Source organism: Mixophyes fleayi, chromosome 4 (genome assembly GCF_038048845.1).
Source record: "Mixophyes fleayi isolate aMixFle1 chromosome 4, aMixFle1.hap1, whole genome shotgun sequence".
Classification (NCBI taxonomy): domain Eukaryota; kingdom Metazoa; phylum Chordata; class Amphibia; order Anura; family Limnodynastidae; genus Mixophyes; species Mixophyes fleayi.
The window spans coordinates 303,087,500-303,114,093 of record NC_134405.1 but is presented as its reverse complement, the minus strand read 5'-3'; the positions used below and the strand labels follow the sequence as shown (position 1 = coordinate 303,114,093).

Here is a 26,594-nt window from a genome sequence, read left to right as displayed (position 1 = left end):
TAGCTGCAAATAGTATTCAACTGGGCTGTTTAGCATGCTAGCTGGGTTGATTAGCATGTTAAACACCCAAGCCATGCAGTCCCTCCCAGGTGAATGGAGGGTTTTTGTTTGCTTCTGTTTTGCTGTATTGTGACCTGACATTGAATGGACTGTATTTAGCACATAGTTATATTAAGTGCCATCAGCACAAGGACAGGCTTGGTATTGTTTTTATTGTATGATTGTTAATGGAAATCTTGTGTCTTGTTCGTGTCTCTAATGTTACAAAACATGTACTTCTCTGTATTCAATCCCTTTACTTGTTCTATTGCAGTGTCTGCAGAAACTTTGCAGAAGAACTTGGATCAAATGAAAAAGCAAGTTGCAGATCTCCAGCAGAACATTGACAGCTTCCCACCATCAACCGATGAGAAGGATAAGTTTGTGGAAAAAATGACCATATCCTTTAACACATTTTACCCTGTAGAAAATTGTATTGATTGTTCAAATAATTGTTTTTTATTGTCTACATAATTGTGTTTTTTAGCCAAGACCAAAAGCAACGTACAAAAAGGCCACAGTTTGAGGGGTCATTATGGAGACATCTGTCACCAGCAATAATACACAGACCCACACATTAGAAATGACAGGCCACTAGTGGAATCATACATGAGAATTAAAGTGTTTATTTCAAAAGGCTACAGGGAGGTGTCTATATAGACACAACTAACTCCTGCTTTTTTTTCCCAAAACTCTAACCAAAGGGCAGAGCAATTCCACTTACCAGTTATCCCTCATTAGGTAGAGTTAGAAGTAGAGGCGGATGCTCAGACCATAGGTGTACAAGCTCACTTATACTGGATACTGCCATCACAATAGACACGCTATTTATTTACAGCCAGGCCTCAGTGTAATGCCATCTTTGGAATATCTTCTGGATGTTTTGTTATATCCCAGGGCTGCATATGTTGTTTTATACAGGGCAACATAAAAATGGTCAATCCAACTTTAAACGTATAATTGCTATTTACACTCGGGTCAGTTTATGCAGTGTAGCATGTAGTCCATATGACTGAAGATATGTTCTTTCTGGGTATGAGCCTTAACTGTTTTATCTTACATATTTGTCAAAGAAGCCCAAGAACAGTACACCAAGCTGTGCATGATGCATGCCAATATGGTGTCCTTGTTTGAAGAGCTGGGAGTGTACTTTGTGTTTGACCCTAAGAAGCTCAGCATTGAGGAGTTCTTCATGGAGCTGCACAACTTCCGGAGCATGTTTGTGGTAAGCTTGAGTGCTGTGACCTGACTACTGGAACATTGTCTCCGTAGAACCGTTCTCGTAATTATGATTCTTTATATAAACTATAACCATAGTGCAGAAGAGTTAATATTATTGTAAAATTTAGCTCATCGAATCAGATCACTCACACATTTTCCATAGAAGTGAATCGATTCCCGACCATGGCCATATCTGTGTGGAGTTTGTATGTTCTCCCTGTGTTTGTGTGGGTTTCCTCTGGGTGCTCCGGTTTCCTCCCACACTCCAAAAACATACTGGTAGGTTAATTGGCTGCTATCAAAATTGACCCTAGTCTCTCTCTCTCTGTATGTGTGTGTGTCTATATTAGGGAATTTAGACTGTAAGCTCCAATGGGGCGGGCAGGGACTGATGTGAGTGAGTTCTCTGTACAGCGCTGTGGAATTAGTGGCGCTATATAAAAAAATGATGATGGTTGTTGGTACTTGTGTAATGCACACTGAAGTATACTCCATCTGTATTTCATGTGCTACTTATAGGGTAAGGGGTGGGACTGCTCTGACAGAGCCCACACCACCACATCCTCTGCCCGATGTCAGTGGGTTTCCAGTTGCTAGCATTAGAATATATTCATGCTAGTGAACTAAAACATGCTAATGTCTGGCAGAAGACATGATGGTCAGGGTCAGGGTCAGGGTAAGTGGAAGACCACAGTCTTCAAGATAAATTCTATAGTGTATCTAACCAACTGTAAACAGTATTGTTGAAGTTATGGTCTGTTATGCCTATTTTAGTTAAAGGCCACAAATGTTGCATATTTCTGATAGGAATGTTATTATATAATGTACACTCTGACAGTTCATCTGTTAGACTGTCTATATAAATTCACATTGAGGTTGCACCCATTTGAATGCCCAAATTCTTTTTGAAAGTTTTTTTACACAATGAAATGTATAACAAGATGATAGTAAATTATGTTGGATCAGTGCCTATAACTAATTTACTAATGTATTATTTTTACTTATATGTTTTTTGTTTTAGCAAGCTCTAAAAGAGAATCAGAAGCGGCGTGAGGCAGAGGAGAAGGCCAAACGAGCCAAATTGGCTAAGGAAAAACAAGAGAAGGAAAAGCAAGAGCGAGAGAAAAGAAAGGGCAACCCTGTAATAGATATAAATGCAGGTAAAGTTATCCTAGTAGACGTTTCTATCTGCTGATACAAACGAAGTACGGTCGTGGGGGCACTCCGTGGGTATGTAGGATCACAGATTCTTTTTTTATCATACCCCATAGAGGTGTGCAGGAAAATCTGTGATATTCGTGTACCACCATAGTACCTGGAAATAAGAGCAGCTGTACATTGCGGTGATGTGCGATGGCTCAAGTTGCGGAATTGAATCCCCCTCCTCTATATATTTACTTCTCAGAATTAACCATACAGCTTAGTTTTATTCAAGTTTGAGAAGATAAATTATAATGGAGGAAGACTTCATTTCCATTGAAATGTTGTCAGTTGCTAAACAATATAAAGTTTGATAGCACAGAGCAATTCTTTACCTTTAAAGAACAGGCTCGAGTACTCTCGGATGCAGAATGACGGCCTCTACTAAACAATCCATTACCTTTTACTCATGTAAATTAATAACAATATATTTCCCCCTTAAACATATAATTCTTTAAACTATGAATAATGTTTGGATATACATATATATTCATATGTATGTTTGTTTACTTTGCTTTTCCTTGCGAAGTGTAACTATATTGGGGTTAGCCGAAGAACGGTGTTTCAATAACTCTTTTTATGAAAGTACCCGCAAACTTGTACAGCTTCCTTTTATCTGTACGGTCTCATTGACAGCAGAAGCATGGAGCACAATGTACATGTGATAATCCCTCACCCAGCCACAGGTCACAGGCGGGAAACCAAACAAATGTCTGCCAGCTGTTGGTCACGGTCATTGCACAGTGATTATCTGGATACCAGTAAATGCAGCTTTGTCTGTGTTCTGTCTCTGCTCATTCCTATCAGCAAGCTGAGGGACAACTGCTTTATTGTGTCCACTTTATAGCCAAATATTGTGCCATTCAAACCTATTCCCTACTCCCCTGCTTCCCTAACACTGGTTATGAGGGGGGGGGGGGGGGTTGTATAGCAGGAAAAAAAAGTTATTGCATTAAGTTAGTGATTAGTGTTAAATGTAATATATATGTATAGAGAGAAATGCTGTACCCGCTCCAGGCTTCCTCCAGCCCACACATTAGTGGAGCTGTGGTGTGTAGAGATAGCTGATCCAGCTGTACATCTGTGTGGGCTGTAGGAGGCCTGTCCCAGGAGGGGGGATTACACAGGAACGGATTAATTTTTTTATTTTTTTTGTAAACACTTTTTTTTTTATTATTGAGTTTATCAAGTGTAGAAAACACAATACAAGAGAGCACCCCCCCCCCCCCCCCTTCTAGAAATGAAGAACAAAAAGGAAATAATTTCCCCATGGTATAACAAAATACAATCCTATCAAAGACATTACATCAGCCAGTGATGATGGTGGGAATTGGAGAAAAATTACAGACAGAGTTGCATAAAATCGGGTATACATCAGAATACAAGAATATTAGTAGGGCATCAAACAACCAGTATGAGAGCATCATATACTATGCAATGTCAATGTACCAGATGGAGACTGTTGGCAATAAACGGTGTATATGCATGATGAGTCCTCGCGTAGAGACGGCAACACATCGGGACTGATATGTGTTACTGGCAGTATAAACATGACGCTCATGGCCAACTGATTCATTCAATAGTGCCGCCCAGCAGCCAGAAGTGGGGTCCTCAGCGGCCATCCATTTTCTAGCTATAGCTTTCTTTGGCCAGAGTGAGTAAATATATCTCATACTGGAGACTAGGAGAGAGGCCAAAGAGGCAAATTCTCGGGGACCGTAGGGGGACCTCAATTTCTGTTGACTGAATACATGCCCCAGCCAATACCCAAAGCTCCTGACCCCCGGACAGGACCAGAGGAGATGCCAGTAGTCATCTGCCCAATTTCAGGAGTCTAACAGCAGTATAATAACCTCTGTGAGACAGATATAATTGGATCTGGGGGAAACCTGATGCACGGAGTAGCAACTCTGCACTACCAAGCATAGTGGTTCCGTCCTCCTCATGGGGACAAAAATCATTTACCCATCTAGCTTTTAAAGACAAGTAAATCCCCCTGTAAAATATCAGGATGATGGTAGTGTACAGAATGGAAATCTTTTTACGGGAACCCAAAAAGTCTTAAGTGGAGCGTGACAGATCTGGAGAACGGCATTATGAAAGTGAGCTTGGAGAACATGCCTTAGCTGTAAATAGCCATAAAATAACTGGTTCAGGAGCCAAATTCTGGCTTTAGCTGGTGTCAGGATTTCAGAACTGCTTTCTATTGCCACTTCATATAGTGCACAAGACAGTCGGGTAAAAGCCACATGGGCTACTATCTAGCAAGTTACAGTACAAATTAGTATCCAGTAAGAGGACATGTGCATGTTTTAACCAGTTGGATAAGGCCTAATACAGCTGCAACAAGTTTTAAACAGTACCTGTCACCTACATACACATACACAGTAATCCTAAATCTGAGCAGACAGCATTAATTACTATAGGTTACATTTACTGTGGGTCACAGCTTTATTCTAATGTCATATTTTACATGTCTGCATGAAGTTCATTAAAAAGATCCGAAGTAGGTACAAATATTCACATGTATTGAATATGTGAACATCCCATGTACTGGCCTGAGCATGCTACCTGTGACAACATCAAACTTTAGGAGGTCTCTGCGTTCTGCTCCTACTGGCTCTGAATTATCACAGGATCATTAGCCCACAGGACATTCCACACCTTCATGTAATCTAAATAATACAGAAGTCATTATAGCAGGAAGTATAAGATGTAAGGAGCACAGATTTATAGCTGATGTGGCAGTGTGCACAGTATATTGCATTAAGGCTTCTACTTGTTCATAACCACATGACTACAATTTCATCCTGCCTATAACAATTAGTGGAGATAAGTGTTTAGTTATTCATGAATCATCATAAAATGACAGTACTTGTCCTCCATCAACAATGACAATATTCACGAGGCAGCTTCTAACTAACACGATATTTAAAAATTATATCTTGATAAGCATAAATGTTACTTGTAACAATATTTATTCAAAATTAACCAAAATATGAGCTTTTATTACAAAGGTCTAAATATTGTTTAAAACTTGTTGCAGCTGTATTAGGCCTTATCCAACTGGTTAAAACATGCACATGTCCTCTTACAATCCACCCCCTCCCCCCTATAATAAATACTATTTTTGTCAACAGGAAATGTATTTCTTAAAATATCCTTTAATGGAAGTTCAACTCAAATGTATTGAGTGTCCTTTTAATAATAATTATTACTGCTAACAAACCACTTTCCAAGGGAAGCCTCATTATCTCTAAACTGACCCTTTTAATTACCTAATGTTGCTGTCTTCGTATTAGATTCTGTGGTAAATTTATGCCCGCAGAGGTTCTGTTAGGTCCCACTTAATAAAATTCCCCCAATTAACAAAAATATTTTTGCTTTCTCAGTAAACAAGTTGGTAGACAAAAGGAAGCTCAGGATCCTAAGGTTACATTTCTCAGCAATGTGATTCTTGGGCATTGGGAGGTTTACAGAATACTTTTGGATGCACACAGTGTAAACAGTCACTGGACGTGATCCCGGTTTGCCCTGTATTTTTCATTACATATCTTCCGTTCCTTTGTTATTCTTCATCCTGCAACATTTTCTGTTCACTGATTTGCTTTAAGAGGAAAACTATTTAACAAATGGGGCAAGTATTAATCATTCCCATATTCTCCAGAGATGCAGACACAGCGGGTATATTTTGTCAGACACTGTCCAGGATGGAATGTTAATACTGGCAGAGTTCTATACACCACAAGGGAATGGAATATTGGGTGTATAAAGAGCTTAGTAAACAAAATATTATGTTACAGGGATGCTAGCTTTCTTACTGAAAGGCTTAGGCAGGGCTATAGATTTTGCAATAAGATTTTTATTTGCACATCAGATATTTCCACTTCTCAAAAGAATGTAACTTTGTTATTCATGAGCCAGAGATTTCCTGCGTAGCCAGTGATGAAGGCCAGATGCTGTTTCCTGCCTTTGTATTGAGCATCGGAGACCTATTTACACCACAAAAACACTCACCATTTAAGATGATACTCCTCTCTGGTTTAGCCCATACAGTGAGTGCTTCCACTATGTGTAGGCTACAGGCATGCTTCATATATCATTTCTTGGGTATTTGAAAGTTTGGGAGGAACACAGAAATGTTTGCATCAGGCATTTAAATATCCACACACCCTTATTACACTAGCACTCCTGAGAGAACATTCTTCAACTGTATATTTTAGTATAGATGGACAGAAAATGAAATGCCAGAACAGTTAATTTCAATAGACAGGCGTACAAGTACAGGATGCCATTCCATTTAATATGTAGTGTATAGCAGGCATACTGTACAGGAGCAAGTACATAGATTTCAATTATTGTCTCCGTGTTATGGTATGGCCAAGGCCACTAATTATTTGTACTCTTTAGAAAATAAATGACTGTGGCATCTCAGAAATGAGCTTAGGATGTGTATCTCCAAGAAGCAAACAGTCGCACATTTAATTCTGTGCCTTGCAGCCTTGTAATCTAGGTCAGTGGTTACACCCACATTCTGCCACCAGATGGCGTCATTGGCAGCTCTTTTGCAGTCTGTACGCCAGTGACAGATGTTCTGATATGCTTTTATAGATTCAGGTTTCACATGTTTCTATGGTGATAGTGAGGCAAGGGCACTGATTAATTCAGGGTTAACTATTTGATTCCTGAAATACGAGCATGCGAGGACTAGATTTCTCATTTAGAAAGCTCCCTTTCCCTCCCACTTTTGTCTGATACTGTTAGTGATGATGGAGTAGCCCTACCTTGCATTTCGGATTTTGTATTTGAACAGATGACTAAATGCTTTTATAGCATTGTCTCACGTTGAGTCAGGATTATTCCAGAAGTCTGAGGTGATGCAATATACCAGTTTATAGCTGTTTGTGTACACTGAATTGGACATGTAAGAAGGCAGGATCACAGCGGTACTCTAAAGCTTTATGCCGATTCAGCTGCTGTTGTAGTGATCCAGTACTCGGCATGGGGCTCACCTGCTGCACAAGCTCTCTGATCATATATCCCCTTTCATGTAGCATACAGCTGTACACTATGGAATATTTCCAAGTTATGTCCAAAGTCATCTGCACTCTGCTTAGTAAAGAAGTTTAGCCTTTCAACATGTTTTTAATGCTAATCTGTGCTTATTGGAGAGATTTCTGGAGTACATTCTTGTTACATGCAATGTTTATCTTTATCCAGCAGAGGGAGTATGGATCTAGCTATTGCTTTAGAGCCAGCACTCCCTTTAACCTCCCTCCCCTCCCTGGGCTTGTGCAATGCAGACAGAGGGGAGGACAGGTCGTCTGCACTGCGGTGAAGGCATAGAACGTAATAAAGAACGTCAGGAAGAAGTTCCCATAACTCATGTTATTACTCCCTCCACCCTCCTCTAGCTGTGGGCACCGCTCCAGAGTGTGGGAGTCTTCCATTGTGCAGCTGATTCACAAAACACTGCGTGTATTCACACGTGTTGCCAGCCTTTATTTACTGACCAGCAGAGGGAGAAACAAAGAAATGTAGCTTAATTCTAGTTACAAATGAGAAATATTCACAACACAGAGCCATCAGCAGTCAGTCTGTGGCCACAGGATAAAATCTGTAGCTGCTTATATTGCATTTATTGTAAGAAATGGTTTACACCATTAATATCATCAGAATAAGGACCTTAGTTCTAGAAACACAGTACTGAGCATAGAAACAATCTCTCGCTGATCCTGTGTGTGTTGCTGCACACAGCCTTCTGTCTCTTGACAAGGGCACACATGATCTTTGTGTATACACATGTATTCATGCAAGCTATGATTTCCCTCAAGGCTAACAGAACATCCTGGCATCCTGCCCCCATCCACGTCTCATTCTTCTGTTAAAGGCAGGTTGCAAAAATCCAAATTTAACTTGCTAAGCGGGGTTCTGGTTGGATATTTTTAGAAGCCAGTCACTTAGGATGTCTTTATACATAACAGAGAGTTTGTTTGTGCTTTGTACTCTATTACCACCTAATGTAATATATATATATATATATATATATATATATATATATATATATATATATATATATATATATATATATATCTTTATTTACTTGCTGTTTGAAAGAAGAGCTAAGCAATACATATTTATCCTATTGCTGAATTTGCCATGTAACAAGTTATTTTAACACATTGTCTGCAGTGTTTGTGAAAGTGTCACTGAACTTATATATGCAAAGAGTGGCTATTCACATTCACAAGTGCACATATAAAAGCTTAAAGGACCACTGAAGCCCAAAATGTAATATTTTCATAATTAAAGTAAAAAGGTGGAATGCATGATTCAGTGTTACCCTGACATCCCACTACTGCTCTGTGAGGAAGTAATATACCAACATGATAAAACACATGTATTCTTATTATTGTGATTCAGTGTTACCCTGACATCCCACTACCGCTCTGTGAGGAAGTAATATACCAACATGATAAAACACATGTATTCTTATTATTGTGATTCAGTGTTACCCTGACATCCCACTACCGCTCTGTGAGGAAGTAATATACCAACATGATAAAACACATGTATTCTTATTATTGTGCTTCAGTGTTACCCTGACATCCCACCACGGCTCTGAGGAAGTAATCTACAAACATGGCAAAATACATGTATTCTTATTATTATCACTAACAACCAAAGCTAGGATATAATAGTAAAGACAAACATTAAAATAGCTTAAAAGTAGAGTAGGCCTCTCAGGGTAGTGATGAGACTGTTGCTGTCGGTACATGGACACTCTACTAACAATAATGAAAACCAGAGTTGTCATTATGATTATCGTGTCCATCCTGCTAGTGTAGAGGTAACACATTGTAGTGCCAGTTACATGGGCCCATACAGAACACTCTGCTCTATGCTTGTCATTAAATCTAGAGCAGTGACTATTGAGAGTTATGGATAGAAGCTGGCTAAATACATTATAACGGCTCTTGTCTAAATTATGGGCACAATGACATCTCAACAAATAGGACGAAAACAAGTCGGAAGGGCCATAGGAACCATCATTATCTACAATGATACTTTCTAGAGTTTACTAGTGTTACTTCCCTACATCCTCCCGCCATCCACTGTCTATGAATCCCCCAGTCCACACGGGTTATGTTGCATAGTGTAACATACTTGCTGTTTAAAACAATGTGAAAACTAAGGATACTTAAATGAATAGTGTGGTGATGTGTGATGTGGCTTCTGTATACATTGCTTTTTCTGTCCGTTGAGAGACTCTGCCAAGACACACTAAATATCTGTTTACAGAGGACAGTAGTTGGCACTTGGCTACACATGCAGTGTGCATATTATTTCCAATAGCTAAACACTTTGTAAGCTGGCCATCAGCACAGATATGCCACAAATTCTTCATAATAGAAATACATCTGTTTTGGCATTCCCAAAAATTCATTCCTGTGTATATGGTCATCTATTGTCCACACTATCGGGTCTCCTTGTGTTCCAGCCACTCGGCCCAAATGGCTAAATTAGTCTAATTTGGCTACTCTGTTTCTCCAAAAACTGATCTCCGCACTCGGGCTGAGTGGCAGAAAGGGCCCTGGCATGGCTCAAATCTGCATGTACATTTATTAGAAGGTGCCACTTCAGTTTGGTTTTTTTTGTATTTTAGGTTTAAATCACAAATTGAGTTGGCCATAGTTGCTGTTTCATGTTTTGATAGAACTCTAGTTTGTAATTTATATGTTGTACACAGTTTTTTTCCTATTCTCAGTTTTGCTTTTGATAATTTCTTTCCAGAGGGTGATGAAACTGGTGTGATGGACAGTCTACTAGAGGCCCTGCAGTCCGGCGCTGCATTTAGAAGGAAAAGAGGTCCACGCCAAGGTAATACTGATTAACAATGTACAATTTATTGCCGATAGGGCTCATTATAAACAGACCCATAAAATATAGTCTTATACTGGCATCTCTATTCCCATTTCAAACATCCCTGGCATTCTGCACTGAGGGCATGGTGTAAGCTGTCCTAGCGATCTTTCAGTAACAGCCAATCATAAAACAGGATGGTGTAGAACGCGGACAATCATCTACGTGATGCTGACTGAACTGGGGATTAGGAGACCAGTAGGAAAACTTAGTGTAGCAATGACTACACTAAATTTAATGTGTCATTAATACGACGCATTGACTATTAACCACCTATTTGAAAAAAAAAGTTTTGTTTTTTTCATGCAAAAGGTTTATTTTAGATTGTACTGAACATTCATATTGAAGTAGATATTTTAGTTAATAAAATATTTCTGCAGTGTATAAATGTATGGAGATGTAGCAGATGGTATTGTTCCTGTGGGAAATGTGTGTGTGTTCCTGCCTGTGCCCCTCTTTGCTTTACATCTGTGCACACACATCAATTAGTAACGTAACAATAACAATTTATGGAAATAGGTTCCTCTGAAAACACTATCTTTCAGTAACCTACCTAACTAGCTAATGCTCAGGTTGGTTTTCTACCCTTGAAGGCTTATTAAATGTGCCATAACCCATAACAGCCTCTTGGATATTTGCTTTTATAGTGTTTGCATGATTGCTATGGATTTCAGCTACTCCTGGAGAAGTGTGCGGGCATCCTACTATTGTTTATCTTACCTACTCAGCATCCATATTGTGAGCTAAAGCAGTAGTGTAAGGATGCACAAAAGCAGAGTATTATATATATATATATTTATTTAAACAAGTATACCCCTTACCAAACTAGATTCATATGCAAAATACGGTGTTATATAGGAACACACGGAGAGAGGTGCAGACATCATCTGTGTTACACCCGCATCAGCAGCAGAAACTTTTCCTAGTCTGGGAAAGCCACAGTTCTGCTAGTTTGGGGGAATGGAGAGTTTTGCTTCAAATAATTTCGGGGTGGAATGATTCTTTAACAGTTATTTTAGAAGAGAGCTTGGAAAAGGTGAGCCAAGTATAACTTAGTATTTTGTATAAACATGTTTTTACATGACCGTTTCCTATTGCAAAATAATACAGCTTTTATTTAAACGTTTGCAGATTAATGAGTCACTGCAGGGTGTGGTAGTCACTCATCTAACAATTCTCCTCACCTGATGGTTGTTAGGTTTAGGGAGAGAGAGGACATTGTTTCTGATATAGGCAGCTACACGGACATCATGCGTCTGCTTAGGAAAGTCACAGCTTAGGTTGTCTTTTGTCTTGTTAACATTATTTCTTTAATCCTGGAAATCGCATGGTTGGATATGTATATCAGGGTGCATCCAAAACATAATCAGCTATTTATACAGCACAACATAGGCAATATCAAGTTCAGTCATACAAAGCTGGCTCAGACTCCTTTCTGTGTCTGTATGACCGGACCCCTCACATCACTGCTGTGTGCTGCTCCTTCCGCTATTGAAACCCAGTAACATGAGCCCATTCCTCCACTAAGGCCCCGCGTGACGGGATCAGAGCCCACATGGCCGCAGGCATTCTGTTCTTAGGCACAGTGACCAGATCATTTCAGGCATCAGTGGAACCTAGTAGTAAAGTAGAATCACAGACACAGGCTAGTGATGGTCATCTTACAACCTAATTTACTGTCATGCCCCATAATGAGCTCATCCATTTTTATCAGTATTTGACTGATATTTGGGATGTGTCATATTGGGCTACTTGGTTGATCTCTATCTGCTGCAGTATTGCAGCTTGTGTGGCCAACTTAACTCTGAGTCTTCCAGTCTCTTCCTCACATGATGACCATGTCTCTGTCACGTACAGAGGTGTCTTCATACATCAGGTCTCTGCCTCCCATAAGACCAACCCATTCCTCTCCTGAAACACTCTGCTCTGTGAAGTTTCTGATGACCTGATTGGCTACAGGTTGTCCTATCCCCAGCCACGAGCGGACGAATAGGAGATGTAGAATGGTAACAAGAAGGTGTCCTCACCCTCGTCACACACACCATTAAATCTATTAATTTGTTGCTGAATACTTTTGATTTACTATTAAAGCTGTGTTTATCTAAAACTGACTTGTACAATAAAATGTACTAGTTGTAATAAACACTTCAATCCATAATAACTTCTAGTGAGTATACTCCACGATTGATCACACATGCACTGATGATGTACAATTGGTCCATTAAGACTTTTTTTTTATTCCCATATTTTGAAACCTTGTTTATTTGCCATCTTCTTTGATATAGCACCTTGTTACAGGATTTGTGGTTTCTGTAGACCTACAAATGTTGTAGGGAAGCCGGGAACAGTAAAGTATATGGACTGGAGTGGACTGGTATGCCCATCAATGGGTGTCATTAATCATTAAGTGATATTGTAATGACTGTGTGAATGTATCTTGTAGGCCAGTATAGTGTTGTCCTTTCTGGTATTTTAGCCCACTAGCCATTAATTCCTGATTTGTAATTCTTGAGGATGAAGCACCAAGCATTAGTTATACAACGCTGCAATTATCCCTGATTCTAGTATTCCAGGCAGTGAATAGACTCTGTGGTCTGAGCCTCCTGTTCTCACAGAGATCCAGTATTTCTACAGTCTATTTGTTTCAGCAGAAACTAGTTTTAACCAGAGATTTGTTGCTGGCGGATGCAGTTTGATGAATCAACATAATTTGTTCTTACGGCCACAGTGTGAAGTCAACATGCTTTTCCTTAGGTCATGGTCAGACATACAATGATCTCGTTTGATCCCAGCTGCTAGCAGTATGTGAACAGGATGACAAAGTAATAATCAGTCACTGTTTTGTAGTCCTGATAACAGCAAGTCACAGGATTATTACGTACACATTGGATGCAATGGTTTTTACTGCACCACCCTGGTGAGATGAGGGTTCCAAGACCAAGTGGAATCCACGATCTACACTGTAGTAGTAGGTTGGCAGGGATCATGGTGGAAATTGTTGCATAATCCTTTCTGATGTCATTTGAAGCATAGATAACAGTATTGCAAAGTTACTTGTCAAAATACCTCTAATTGAATCTACTCGTATGCCTAAAAGGATGGGCAGAAAGCAGATCTCCATCCCACAATCCTCAGGGAGTCTGTCTTCACCCAATCAGCATACTTGTGAACTTTACAAGGTTTGACCCTGAGACCAAGGTCTTTAGTGCATGTTTTCCACTGACTTGCTGCTATTAGTGTCACTTATTATATGCTTTACAGTTACTGATAGCAGTTATAACCTATGTGCTGGTTGGTAGTTTATATATGTTATTCCGCTTTGTGCAGCTTTTGAGATATAAGAAACATGCTATGTTTTCTGATTTTTAAAGCACAATATCAAATAAGAATTTATTTACTAAAACCAACATGATATTGAAGACTTGGTAGGATGACGTATCTCAAGGTCAGCTTAAAGTTTCCAGCCAACAAGGGTTTTCCAGAGTGTGTGTAATCACTGGAGAGATGCAGCTTGTCTTATCTACATTACCTCTCCTAGTACCAGGATGTACTCCTGCTTGTGCACTTTCTCCTAGATTCTAGCATCACTCCATGGAAATCCAATTCCAGTATACTCCCCCTCAGAAAGCCATTATCAATCTATATCATGCACTGAGAATGTACATTGCACAGGCTCTTATTGGCTTAAATTACATGGCAAGATTAGTTAAAAGAAGAAAAGTATATTTAAATATAATACCATCTTTCAGTTCTTGTGACAACATACAGATAAAGTGGCAGAAGGGTGGTTAGGATATCTAACCTCTTAAAGTAGGCAGGCCTGGCATCAATAATAATAAAAAAAATTCTTATCTTAATATGAAAAGATAGACATAATGCTTGCTAACCAAGACCCCAGTTTCCATATTAATTACATTTATATTTTTTTCTTCCCATCTGCATTCTATGCTGCTGTTATTCAGGTGGTTATATTTTTGCTACTATTACAAGAGAAACCAAAACAAAAAATAAATTGGGTGCTAAAATCTGCAACAAACTAACCTGGAATTAGCTGCAGTTGGAAATGGGAAAGATATAACCCACAACAATCCACACAAGATACCAAAAAAAAAAAGTTACCAGCACTAAACAAAAACTAGTAATAGAAAAATATGAATATATTTTTGCTACAGCAGACTTAAAAGATGAAATACAAAGGAGAACATTTTTAAGTGTTTCTGATACCTCTGTCAACAAAACTAAAAGTAATTTACATTTTTGTCTTTCTAGAACATTTTCAATATAGTAACTTCATGGCAGTGTTGTATTAATTCCCTGTTCTGCAATTATATGCAGAATAAAATAGTCATGAGTCAGATAAATGCAGTGTTAGCTCATATTCATTTAATTCAGCTGTTTCTGGAACAAAATTACATATCAGAAACTGGGGGCGGTATTTATAGGTTAGTTCCCCAATCCACCCATGCAACAATTGGCTGGTTGTAGCTGAATATATCTGTAAATCTTTGAAATAAATGTTTACAATGAAAGGTGCATCTGTTGCAGTAATTGCATATAAAAAGCCATTCTATCTCTGTATGTGGATTGGGTGTGAATCATTGTGTAATATTCTCAAAGGTTCAATCCTATCTGATTTATGTCAAGGAAAGACACTTCATTATTACTCTGGTTTATCTGTAAGGAGACAAGTTTTGGTGCTCATGTTCCTTAGGATTCTGCAAGCTGCTGTTAATGTTTTACAGTTTGTGAAGTGTCATGTGATTACCATGACAACCACAGTCACATGTCATATATAGTAAGCTGAGAGGCAGCTCATAGCATAAAACCCTGCACCCTTTTTCCTCTGTCATCATGTGACTGCTGAAGAGCTTGATTATTGACTGGCTCAGACTAAGGTCAGAGTACACTCTGCTGGGAACATGCAGAAGCCAAATATTTCCAGGAGAGACAGCCATGAAAATCCCCTTCACAAATCAATTGTGTAACCCACTGCATTTTAAAAAATTTCAAAATTTGCTGTTTAAATATACCAAATGTCTATGTGAAATCGCACCTTAAAAAAAACCCCAAAAAAACGCTTCCAAGAGGTTTTCTGACAGTTGTTGTTATGTTGACATTTCGTGTATATTACATGTCTTTTCTTCCAGTATCATTAATACAGCAAATTATAGTAGTTCTGTCCATGGATGGAGTATGGTTTTCAAATGATAAAATAATTATTCTTTCAAAATGTATGGTATATATCGGGGGAAAGCACTGTTTTACCATATCCCCAGTCGTATACATTACAGTCTATTTAAACATGCAAAGGATTTTTTTAGTTCTTCAAGATAGTCCCCATGGTAAGGGGATATACTGTAATATAGAACAGGCAGTGTTGTGTTGTCCCTCAGCCTGGGTGAAGGTAAGTGCAAGAACTGATGCATTCCCTTCTCTTAATGCTGTATTTCTTCTCACTAGACTCTCTGCTGTCCCTCAGTGAGGAGGAGGAGCAGACAGCAGAGCCGGTAACGCTGGGTGCATTTTGTGTGACGTGTTTGTGCCAATAACAAGTTGTCCCTTTTTTGTTATTGCTAAACATACTCAGCACTTCCCCTTTTCATTTCAGAATATGCTTTTCCCTCCGATTTGATTATGTTAACAGCATTACAGCTAACGTAGTTGGCAAAGCATGAGGACGTGCAGAGCCAAGTCACACTAAATACTGGTTTGAGAGATGTCAATTGGTTACCAGTGATACAAGAACAGTTGTTTATATAGGACATACATGGGGCCCTCATACCCTGTTTGTACTGGAAATATTTAACGTGGATATACTTTCCCTTGCACCTTCGGATAATGGGAATAGACACCTAAAACTCTGCTTCAGACAAAAGCTCTAATTCTCATTCTAGTGGTCCACATTGGTCAATTTAAGCATTTTTGTTTGTTTTCACAGAAATATGTTGCAAAAATCAAACAGTCCATCATTGTCTACACAATATTGTATCTCCATGTCACACAGTTTCCAGTTGCATCTCTCAAACAACTTGTTCCAGATCGAGTTGTTCCCATTAATCTTACAGATTCATTGACACATATTATTATGAACATTTGTTGAAATTTTTATTTTACTAATTTTTTTTCCAATATGATATTGCAGTTTGCTACCCCAGACTGGAGTCATTGTCCCCGTCTGCTCCCCAAATTTAAAAAAAAAAACAATTGAAAGATCTAAACTTTTCTGAACCTTTCTTTGAAAGGAACGAACGTTCTACTTGTTTGATGCTATATTTAGCTTTATTTGGGGGCCTAAGTTCACTAGATGCTGCCCACGTTTTGATATAAAGGTAAATAAAAGTGATATTAGAGGTGTAAGGAAGAGGAGGTAGGTAACCTATATCCATCCATGAGTGATGAACTAGTGATTATAATTGCCTTTCCTTGTATCTCACACAAATGTTTGCTGTGTTCCTTTTGCTGTTACCTTATTCTTAGTTCAGTTGGCCGACGTTGCCATTAATTCATTAGAAGTTTTAATTGTACAGCTCTAAATTATCCTTAATACAATACAAGAAAGTACAAAATTGGACCTGATAACCTTGTAGAGTAACCGTTGTTAAACTTTGAACTTAAAAATGCTCTGGTATTGTTAAATGATGATTTTCTAATTGGACATCGTTAGAAAGCCTTCAGATATTGTACACTGCTTTATGCCGCTCTGCTCAGACCACACTCCTTTCCTATTCCTCCTAATCAGTCTGTGCTGCTGGATGAAGAAAATTATCCTGAGAACGATGATACATTTTGATTGTTTAATTCTTAGCATCATGCTCTGCACCTTGCTGATGCCGCCAGCTATATTGGTGCGCGTGCGGCCAGTTACACTTGGAGTGTCAGGAAAACACTAACTTACTGCAAGCCTAGTCACTTCAAGCCAATGCTTTGTGTCCTATGTTATTTCAGAACAACAGCTGTGCTGCTTTCTTGTGGCTGATTTGTATTTCCTTTGTGTGCTGTGTGCCATTGCATGTTATATATGTGCATGCATGTTGCATGATTAAGTCTTGTTATCTTTGTAACTAATATAATAGCTTGCTGTGCAGGACATTACATGTAACAATTGCTTTATTTTAAATGTATTTTTGCATTGTTTAAACTGTAGTGATTTAAACTGCAGATCATTCCAATGTAGGTTCATGTAATCCACATTAGCTGTTGTAGGTGCTGTATAGTTTATATTACCCTGTCACTAGTTGTATATTTCGTGCTGTACTTGTATAGACATTGATTTAATTCAATCTTTATTTACCCAATCAGTGATGGGTTTAAAAAGACAGTCTAGGGTATATTTCAAAAAAGAAAATAGCATCTTTTTGATTATAAAGACACATCAAAGGAAATATCCATCATTGTTTGATGCTTTTTCACCTAACTTAGATTTGATAAGACCCAAAGGGTCAGTTTTGGTAATCTTATGCACTGCCTAATGGATTTTGTTGGTTAAACACACTTACCAGCAGAGTGTATCAAACGGTACCTAGGGACCAACTATAGGTCCCTTCCCTCTCATCCTTCACCTGCAGATAATGTTAGATACTGAAGAGAGTCCATCTGCCTAGTTTAAGGAAAGCAGTCAGAGATTTTAGCCATGTTTTTAAGGCAACTTTACACAAATAAGATCAGAAAGTGATTGTATATTATTCAGAAAGGTAAAACTCTGTGTTACACTGACGTTTTACTGTAGATTCCTTAAAAATAGTGTTATTGGTCACCCATCCAGAGCAATATTAAAGCTTAGGGTAAGGCTGGTGAAACGCACAGCTAGCCTACTGATCTTCCAGTAGCTCCAGAGTGTTCTGTGTGAACGCTGCCCAGGCATCTGCTTGTAAATCCAATCATTACATATTGAAGAGCTAGAAACCTGTCATTCAGACCTAGTGAAGGTATTAATGGATATCCTTAAATAACCAATAAACCGAAAATATAAGTTGCCCTTATACCCCATTCATACTGCACCAAAAACCCGGGTTTTTGCAGAGGCACGCTGAAAAACCCGGGTCTTGGTGCAGTATGAATAGTCCAACCACAAAATCCCGGGTCTAAAATCCCGGGACTTAGACCCGGGATTTTGCGAGGGGTTATTCCCGGGTTGGACCCCCGCTTGCCTGCAGTATGAATGGTGCAACCCGTGTAATTCCCGGGTCTCACCATTCATACTGTAAAAAAAAAAAAAAATTGGGAAGTAAAAAAAAAAGATTTTAATTAATAAAAAATACATAACAAATGTTTACTTAACTTATTTTCAGCCAGCGGTGTCTCCGGTGCGTTGCCGGCTGTCAGGGGGACCTCTGGGTACTAAAATGACGTCATTTCTAATGGACTAGAAATGACGTCATTTTAGTACCCAGAGGTTCCCCTGACAGCCGGCAACGCACTGGAGACACCGCTGGCTGAAAATAAGTTAAGTAAACATTTGTTATGTATTTTTTTTTTTTTATTAAAATCTTTTGTTACACTTTTTTTTTTCTAAAACCCGGGTCGGGCAGGTGTAGTATGAACCCGCCCGACCCGGGAATCTTCTAGGAATCTTCTTATCTATACTGCCCCTGTGCCCCGGCAATATCCCGGGTTAACAACCCGGGGATATTGCCGGGGCGCAGTATGAAAGTGGTATTACATAAAACGAGCTTATAATATATTCACAATATATTTGTAAATGGTTTTCTACCTTGATGGAATTGAATTAAAACTTTATATCTCAAACATTTTCTACTTAGAATAGCGGAAACTTTAACAAATGCATTTTGTAAATGTTAATAGCTCTTCTATCTAAATCAACTTGTATTTTAAATTTAGTGGTCCTTTAACAGCATTACCAACCAAGACTGATCAGTTTACACAGATTTACTTAATTGTGTAATTGTCAAGAGAGAAGCAGCACAATTAGCTATCTTTAGTGTTTGATATGTTGTTTGGTCTGGAGTCAAGATCAGTCTGTCCTCCAAGGACAAATGTTACTGTTATATTAACCAAACTACTATAGCCTGGCTGTATCCAGCTGTGTTTCAATAAAACAATGGCTAGCACAACATGTGACTCTCGACAGGTTTCTGGGGATGCCTGTCTTAGTGTCCTTGGAAAAGTCTGCCCAGTAATTCCAGACATATTGGGATATAGTTAACTAAATGTCCAGTAAACGTAAAATATGTTTTATATAATAGCCACTAACAAATAATATACGCTGTTGAGTGTAAGCTATTTTTTGGTTAATAGCCTCTCACCGTCTATAGGACAAGTCTAATGCGCATAGGGGGAATATCTTCCACCAATCAAAACTGATGATGCAAACGTCAGAAATCTCTTTAGTCTTGATACACACGCAAACATTTTATGAGTTTATTTTTGATCGTTAATAGTAGTTAAATTATATACAGTAACTTGTATTTTAGGTTTAGTGGCCCTTCAGTGATTTAGTTTTATTCTTTAGTTGTTTTGTGTAATTTTATTTCACTTCATGGAAGTAAACTATAGTGTAGTATAAGTTTGTATACTGACGAGCTGTTTATTGTACTTGTTGCTTGTTACTGTGCTCCAATAACAAATCAATTTTTATTGTAAGCAGCAGTGAAGACAGAATGTTGGCAGCTCACACTGCCCCCCACCAAGGCCTATCTCTCAGTATAGTAAAACAGAACAATGAGGGGTATTCTCACAGCAGCTTTATGTACATAGCTGCTAACATTGCGAATGGAGAATACGGGGGATTTTAATCACATCATTTTATATATATATATATATATATATATATATATATATACACAGGGTGATTCAAAAGTCGCAGTACACCCTTTTATTTCAAAACTCTACAGGAATTGGGCCGATTTCAAGATGGTGCCCGTGTTTGGTACATACCGTAAAAGATAGACCACGTCACCCATACCTTACTGGAGTATTCAGGTTTCCCAAATTTCCTGTAGAGTTTTTGAAATAAAAGGGTGTACTGTGACTTTTGAATCACCCTGTATATATACAAGTTAACCCGTGCATGATACTCATGCATTCTAGTCAAATCAAGCTACTTAAGGTCTTAAAAGGTTCTTGTCATGCATTTGGGCGTTAGCCCAGGCCTCCTCAGGGGAAGAGCGTTACTTCCGACGCAAGCGCCCTTTTTAATGTGTGTTTATAAGGTAAAATTACCTCACGAAAATGAGTTTCACCCCTCAACTCGTAAATTTAGCCTTTACTACCCCTCCCACGGGGGGAAGGGGGGATGATGGAAGTTAACTGACTTAACTATTCTAATTTTTTTGTCAAATAATGTCAGTATACCAAATTTCAGGTCAATTGGATGAGTCCTTTCTGAGAAAATAGTTTTTTACACACAAACACACACTAATACACGCCGCTAGGCTTTTACTTTTATATATTAGATAATGCTAAGAATTTAGTAGGTCAGTGTATAACTCCACCCAGCAGGTGGCGCTGCAGCTTGTTTGTTTTTTTTCCACACACAGACTAACACACGCCGCTAGGCTTTTATATTATAGACTAGAGTTTTTAATTTAAATCTGCTGCAATTAATTGACACTGTAGATCTTACTCTGAATTTAAATTTTCTATGCATGCAAAATATAATTTTAACTTTTCATGGAAATTAACTAGTTTGAAGTTCTTACAAGGAGAAGGGCCATTAAATTATACTGCAGTCTTATAGAATCACTCATACGTCGGTAAGCTTGAAAAAATTTATTAACCTGGATTTATTGGTGAATATTAGTGTGAGTAGTATAACGATGATACTTTGGAATCTTTTGTCTCTGGTTAAGTTCCCTTTAAGGTATCATAATCGTAGGTGATTCACTAATGTATTGACACAATTCACGAAAGGCTCATCGATATCATGATTGCAGGGTCTAGTGCCCTTTATTATTGTCTCATCATTTTCCATTTTTCCTTAGCAAACAGAAAAGCTGGCAATGCCGTTACCTCGCTGCTAGCATCCGAATTGACTAAGGATGATGCCTTAACATCGGTGGGTACAAAGAAGCCGAAATATTCTGCACAAGACGTGGCTGAAATGGACATCGGTCATGAAGACAGCCAAGATATGCTCTACACGCTCCAGCTAACCATGCAGTGTGCAATGTACTTTCTAAACTAAAATAGGAGAACTTGCAGCAACTTTGCAGAAGACTTTCACCAGCTTAGGCCCCTTTTCAAATGATTGTTTCAAGGAGGAGATGGATATATTATGTTCAGCTTGCAGTTTGGGTCATTCATAGGAAGAACGGTGCCAATCAGTGGTCCTTCATTTTCTTGGTATTTTATTTTTAGTCTGAAAGGGATAAGTGACAGGGGTTGGTAATGTGCGCTTGCTACTTGGTACAGTGTGCAGGGACATCATTGCAGCCAAATGTGCAAAGACATAGAAGCCCCTATGTGTGAAGATTGGTCCTGAAGCCAATAAGTGCACAGACAAACATGGGATGGATTTAGTTAACCTAACCAAAGTATGAACTAGTGTAAATACAGTATTGCCTTAATCCACTGGTTTGTGTACTATTAAGGACAGATAACATTGACATCACTGTAATGTAAATGACTATTTTATTTATCTTGGTGTTATTGTGATAGCACAGATTATTTTTTTTTTAATGGTTCAAGGGAATTGATGTTTATCGTCTTTTCTGGAAACGCCTTTCCTATCATACGATGCAGGTCTAATGTATTATCTTACAGACTTGAATGAAACACATCAGCTGACGATGGTACCCCCTTGTTTTTGTTTTTTCCCCCCCAGTTTTTGTATCATATCGGACAACTCTTCTACCTTTTTATGTCCTGTATAATATAGGATTCATCTCAATCATCTGCTGACAGCTCTAGGTCTCTAATACCTCTTCTATCTAGTGGTTAGACTAGTCTTTATAAATATGTTCACCAATGACTTTGGGCGTTTTGAAGTATTGCTGTTATAATCGATAATGGTGTTCACAAATCAATGCATTTTCCCCCTCTGGTGGATTGTAATGGAGACAAGGCACTTTGTATTTGCCGTTCTGTCATGTGATTGCTGTATTACGCCTGATTGGCCATCACTTGCCATGTTCTGTCAACATCATAGCAGCCGTTCTTCATAGTGCATGATCCATATATTCCCTTTGTGCATCTTTTGTATTAAATATCGGGGAGGGTTCCGCTTCACTATGTTTGGTTGCTTAGAGATCTCTTTGGAAACGTAACTATTTTTGTATTTTTTAAGCTTCTCTTGAATATAAAATGAGACCTTTTTGTGCATGAATACGACCACCCCTGTATTGCTGACCACAGACTTTACGCCTCAACTTGTTCTCCTATCAAAAGTAATTTAGGCAAAAACAATAGCCAAAAATATGTAGTCATACACTGCAAATTAAGATAATTACAGTGTGTTTCCTGAAATTCTGTACTATGTCATTTATACTGGTTTTATTTCATACATGATATATTAGGGATTTATATGATTATTATATGTAGGAGACTCTAGATAGGAACACATAACAATAATCTTATTTTGGCATAGGCTCTTTTTCATTTTCCTGTGCTCCTTGTTAACGGTTGACCTATCAGTGCTGTATCAGTACCCGGTGGGCTCCATTAGAATGTATGGGGTAGGGGGCACAGATGGTAATTCACACACTTCATAGGAGATAATAGAACACTTATAAATTAGGTCCAATTGATTTTTTGATTTTTTTTTGTAAGCAAAATTTTATGTTAACATTTACTTCTGTGTTACTGTTATGTCTCCACAATGTCTGATATTGGTTCACAGAATGTTTTAAAAAGCGATGTACTCCTTTTTATACATTGGGAAGACACCAGACGGGTGCCTATAAGTGTCTCCATGGCACAGTAAACATTGGAAGCCTATTATGTGGTCTTTTGATAGAAATATTGAATGTTTCATCACCAAGACAAAAAATAAAGCAGAACTTGAAAACCAGCATCTACTATAGGAAAGAATGTGTAAAATTAAATATAATTGAATATTGGAAGTTAATTAGAAACTTTTAGTATTGATACTTTTGTTCTGTTCTATGTTCACCTGTGAAGAGGATCTAGTCTCAGACTAAGTGGTTTATAAGTTTCAAATGCTCAGAGGATCAGTTTGCCACTATCCCTTCCATTCTGACGTAGGGGAAAAATCGCTCCCAATCACATGATTGGACAGTATAAGGCAAACATTTGGAACGTACATGCTGTACATGCTACCTCTTCACTTACACCAGTTAATACCAGCTGCAGCCTAATCCCCAGCATTAGGGCTCCCTTACATCTGGGTTTTAGATGCATTATTCGTATGGTACAGCCAAAGTTTTATGCATATTAGTATACACGGATAGCAATCAGTGATACGGGTATCATTGCCTCCCTATACCTCGGCTTAAATCACACTGCATCTTAAAACAGCTTTGTTTGGTACACTGGACTTTAAGAAATATAGTGATGTCAGCTGGGACATATGGTCAAACAGTGCACGGCTGCATGGATAGAGCTGAGAAAACCTGCAAATGGGGAGGAGCCTCAGAATAAAACATAAGCTATATATTGAATTTTTTCATATGAAATTGCAATTATTTTAAATAGGCTTTCAACGACAACTGGAAGTTTTCCACAATCCCTTCCCAATAAAAATAGCAGCAGGGAAGATGCGACTCCACTAAATACAGCGTATGGATGCAGATCCAAAGTGTTCTTATTGGGAAGGGATTTTAGTCACCTGAATAGTTCCAGTAGAAAACCTCTTTACATAGTGATGCTGGTAAATTTTAGAATTAGATAGGATCTTTAATTCAAGCACTTTCCATGTTGCTGAACGACGTGTCCATTGCAGTGTTTATACCATAGCTGCTAATGTTCAGTTTTGTGAAATAGTTTCTGCATTTTAAATCGCACAATTCAAATTGCCAAAATTCTTGTATTAGCACAGTATACTTCCGGTGTTTATTTTCCACGCAGCGTTTGTAAATCTCTACAAATCAAGTACACGGATATTCATCTTAAGGTTTGATAGAATAATTATGTATATTTATGTTTTAGCTAGGTTTCTGAATTGGGAATGTATTTCCACATAATTGCAGAAGGTTTCTATGCATCAAAGTTTATGCTTTAGTTTTACAGATTTTAGTTTTATTTTGGTATTTCTCAAACATATTTTTTTTTCCTACTATTCTGAATGTTGGGTGCTGGGCTCCCCGTCGTTTGCCAGAAAATCATAGTACATCATTGTAAAGTAGGAGAATGATTGCTTCTTACTCCATAAGCACAATATACTCAATGGTGTTGGTTTATTGGTTGAAATACAAGGTATTGAAGACTACATGTACATAGTGAGCCAACATGTACGTCTAGCAAACATTTGTGATTCCTGATACTGTAAATCAATGAATCTATCGATAGTTCTTTTTGGAAGTTTAAATGTAAACTAGAATGCCAGCAAAGCAGAACACAACTAATATGTAAGATCATAAATGATAGCATTTTACCTGTGCTTTGGTATATCACCCATCCATTGGTCTACCAATCTGGCACAGCGTAACCACTGTGCCACTAATCAGAATGCAGCTACATATTGGTGTCGGTAGCAATTGGGGAAAATATTATGACTGGCATCACTGTCTACTTTTTGAAATTATGTCCTTTTATATAAAGCAATGTTGTATTTTTGCTTATGTGAGATTGAGGCTGCTCTCAATTTGTGACACTTAACATGTCAGCTTATTTAATAACATTGCGCAATAAGAAGGATCTGTCATCTGTAGCAACCAACAAGATACCGGCTTTCAGCAGTTAGTGTAGCCAGACTAGCGACAGCTATTATCTGATTGGTTGCTACCTGATTGCACTATTTTATTACATAAGCCTGACAAGTTTTAGCCCCTCCTGCACATGTCATTGCGGTAAGATGCCACTTCTTGCGCTTTAATGTCATTGCAGTTTCATGACAGTCATTTTCAATGTTAATATGTAATTCACATTATTTTATTTGTTTCGTTTTGAAACCCTAAAGGCCAAATGTGGCAAGCCAGACATCTCATCATAATGGGTTTTTATGTTTTGTTTTTGTTTTTTAATACTGCATTGTGGACAGTTTATACCACTGAAAAACATATCATGTTTCCCTAGCTTATTTTTTTGTTCTTTATTTTTCTGGGAAGTATAATCATATCATATTTTTGTTCAAACTGTTAATAAAACAATTCATCTGTTTGTTTGCCTTTTGTGTCTTTATTCAGAGCATATTTTATTTAACATCTTGCGTCAGTTTGGTAAATGTAACCAGGACAATGTGACGTTTCTCTTTAAAGCGACGTTAAATGTTTTATTGCCAACCCCACCTTCTTCTAACTATGTTGGAGGGGTATAATATCCAAGATCCCTGCCAATCATGATATCTCGAATGATCATCCTCTGCACTTATAGGGCACAGAAGAGCTCATAGCACCAGACCATCCTTGTACAGATATGACATATATGTATATAATAAGCATAATAGGTACATGAATACAATTAAGCATCATAACACAAACATGGATAGTCATGAGCTAACAAATACAGCTAGCACACAGAGATACCAATTCCATGTGTGTGAGTAAACACACCGCAAACATTCAGCACAAGGCAGGACACGAAGGATACAGGAAGTAGATGAGCGTAAGACAGGGATGACCCTGTCTGTGCAGCCTACATCATAGAATGGTTGACACTGCTTCCAGATAGAGCAGCCTTCAGTATTATTTGTGGTCTATATGTCTGATCACCTCAATGACAAAACTGTGAAATCAATTAGTTTGGGGGTTTATTTTGTAACATTGCCAATGGATAGAAAAATGAGATGAACAGTACTTGTGGTGGGAAACAGCTCGCGCATAAGAATGGTACAATGTCAAATTAAATTTCATACACAAACTGCATTTTTAGACAGGTTTATTATGCAACAGCTTTCCCATCAATAATGAAAAGACCCAGAGCAGCACTTAATGTTATGTATGAGTTTTACAGCCAATATCATGGGAGGGGAAGGGGTAAGGGGATATAGCCTGACGGAGAAGGGAGAAAACAAACACATGCAGAATACCAGTGTTACTAAAAGGATTTCTTTTTAAACCAGATTACCACAAAATGTCAAAACTAAACTCTAGATTTTTCTTAATTACAAATAAAAAGACAATAATTGATTACTTGAG

At 38.2% G+C, this 26,594-nt stretch overlaps 1 protein-coding gene across 1 annotated transcript in view; it reads left to right on the top strand.

Annotated features, from left to right (window-relative positions):
* The window catches only part of LOC142152881 (protein diaphanous homolog 1-like), a 418,442-nt gene extending 392,825 nt beyond the window's left edge, over positions 1-25,617 (top strand). The window contains exons 7-11 of the mRNA XM_075209944.1: positions 314-442; positions 1,104-1,264; positions 2,282-2,420; positions 10,255-10,341; positions 21,324-25,617. Of these exons, the coding sequence (XP_075066045.1) occupies positions 314-442; positions 1,104-1,264; positions 2,282-2,420; positions 10,255-10,341; positions 21,324-21,526 (719 nt within the window). The 3' untranslated portion in view covers positions 21,527-25,617. The remainder of the gene's footprint in view (positions 1-313; positions 443-1,103; positions 1,265-2,281; positions 2,421-10,254; positions 10,342-21,323) is intronic.
* The last annotated feature ends 977 nt before the right edge of the window (positions 25,618-26,594 follow it).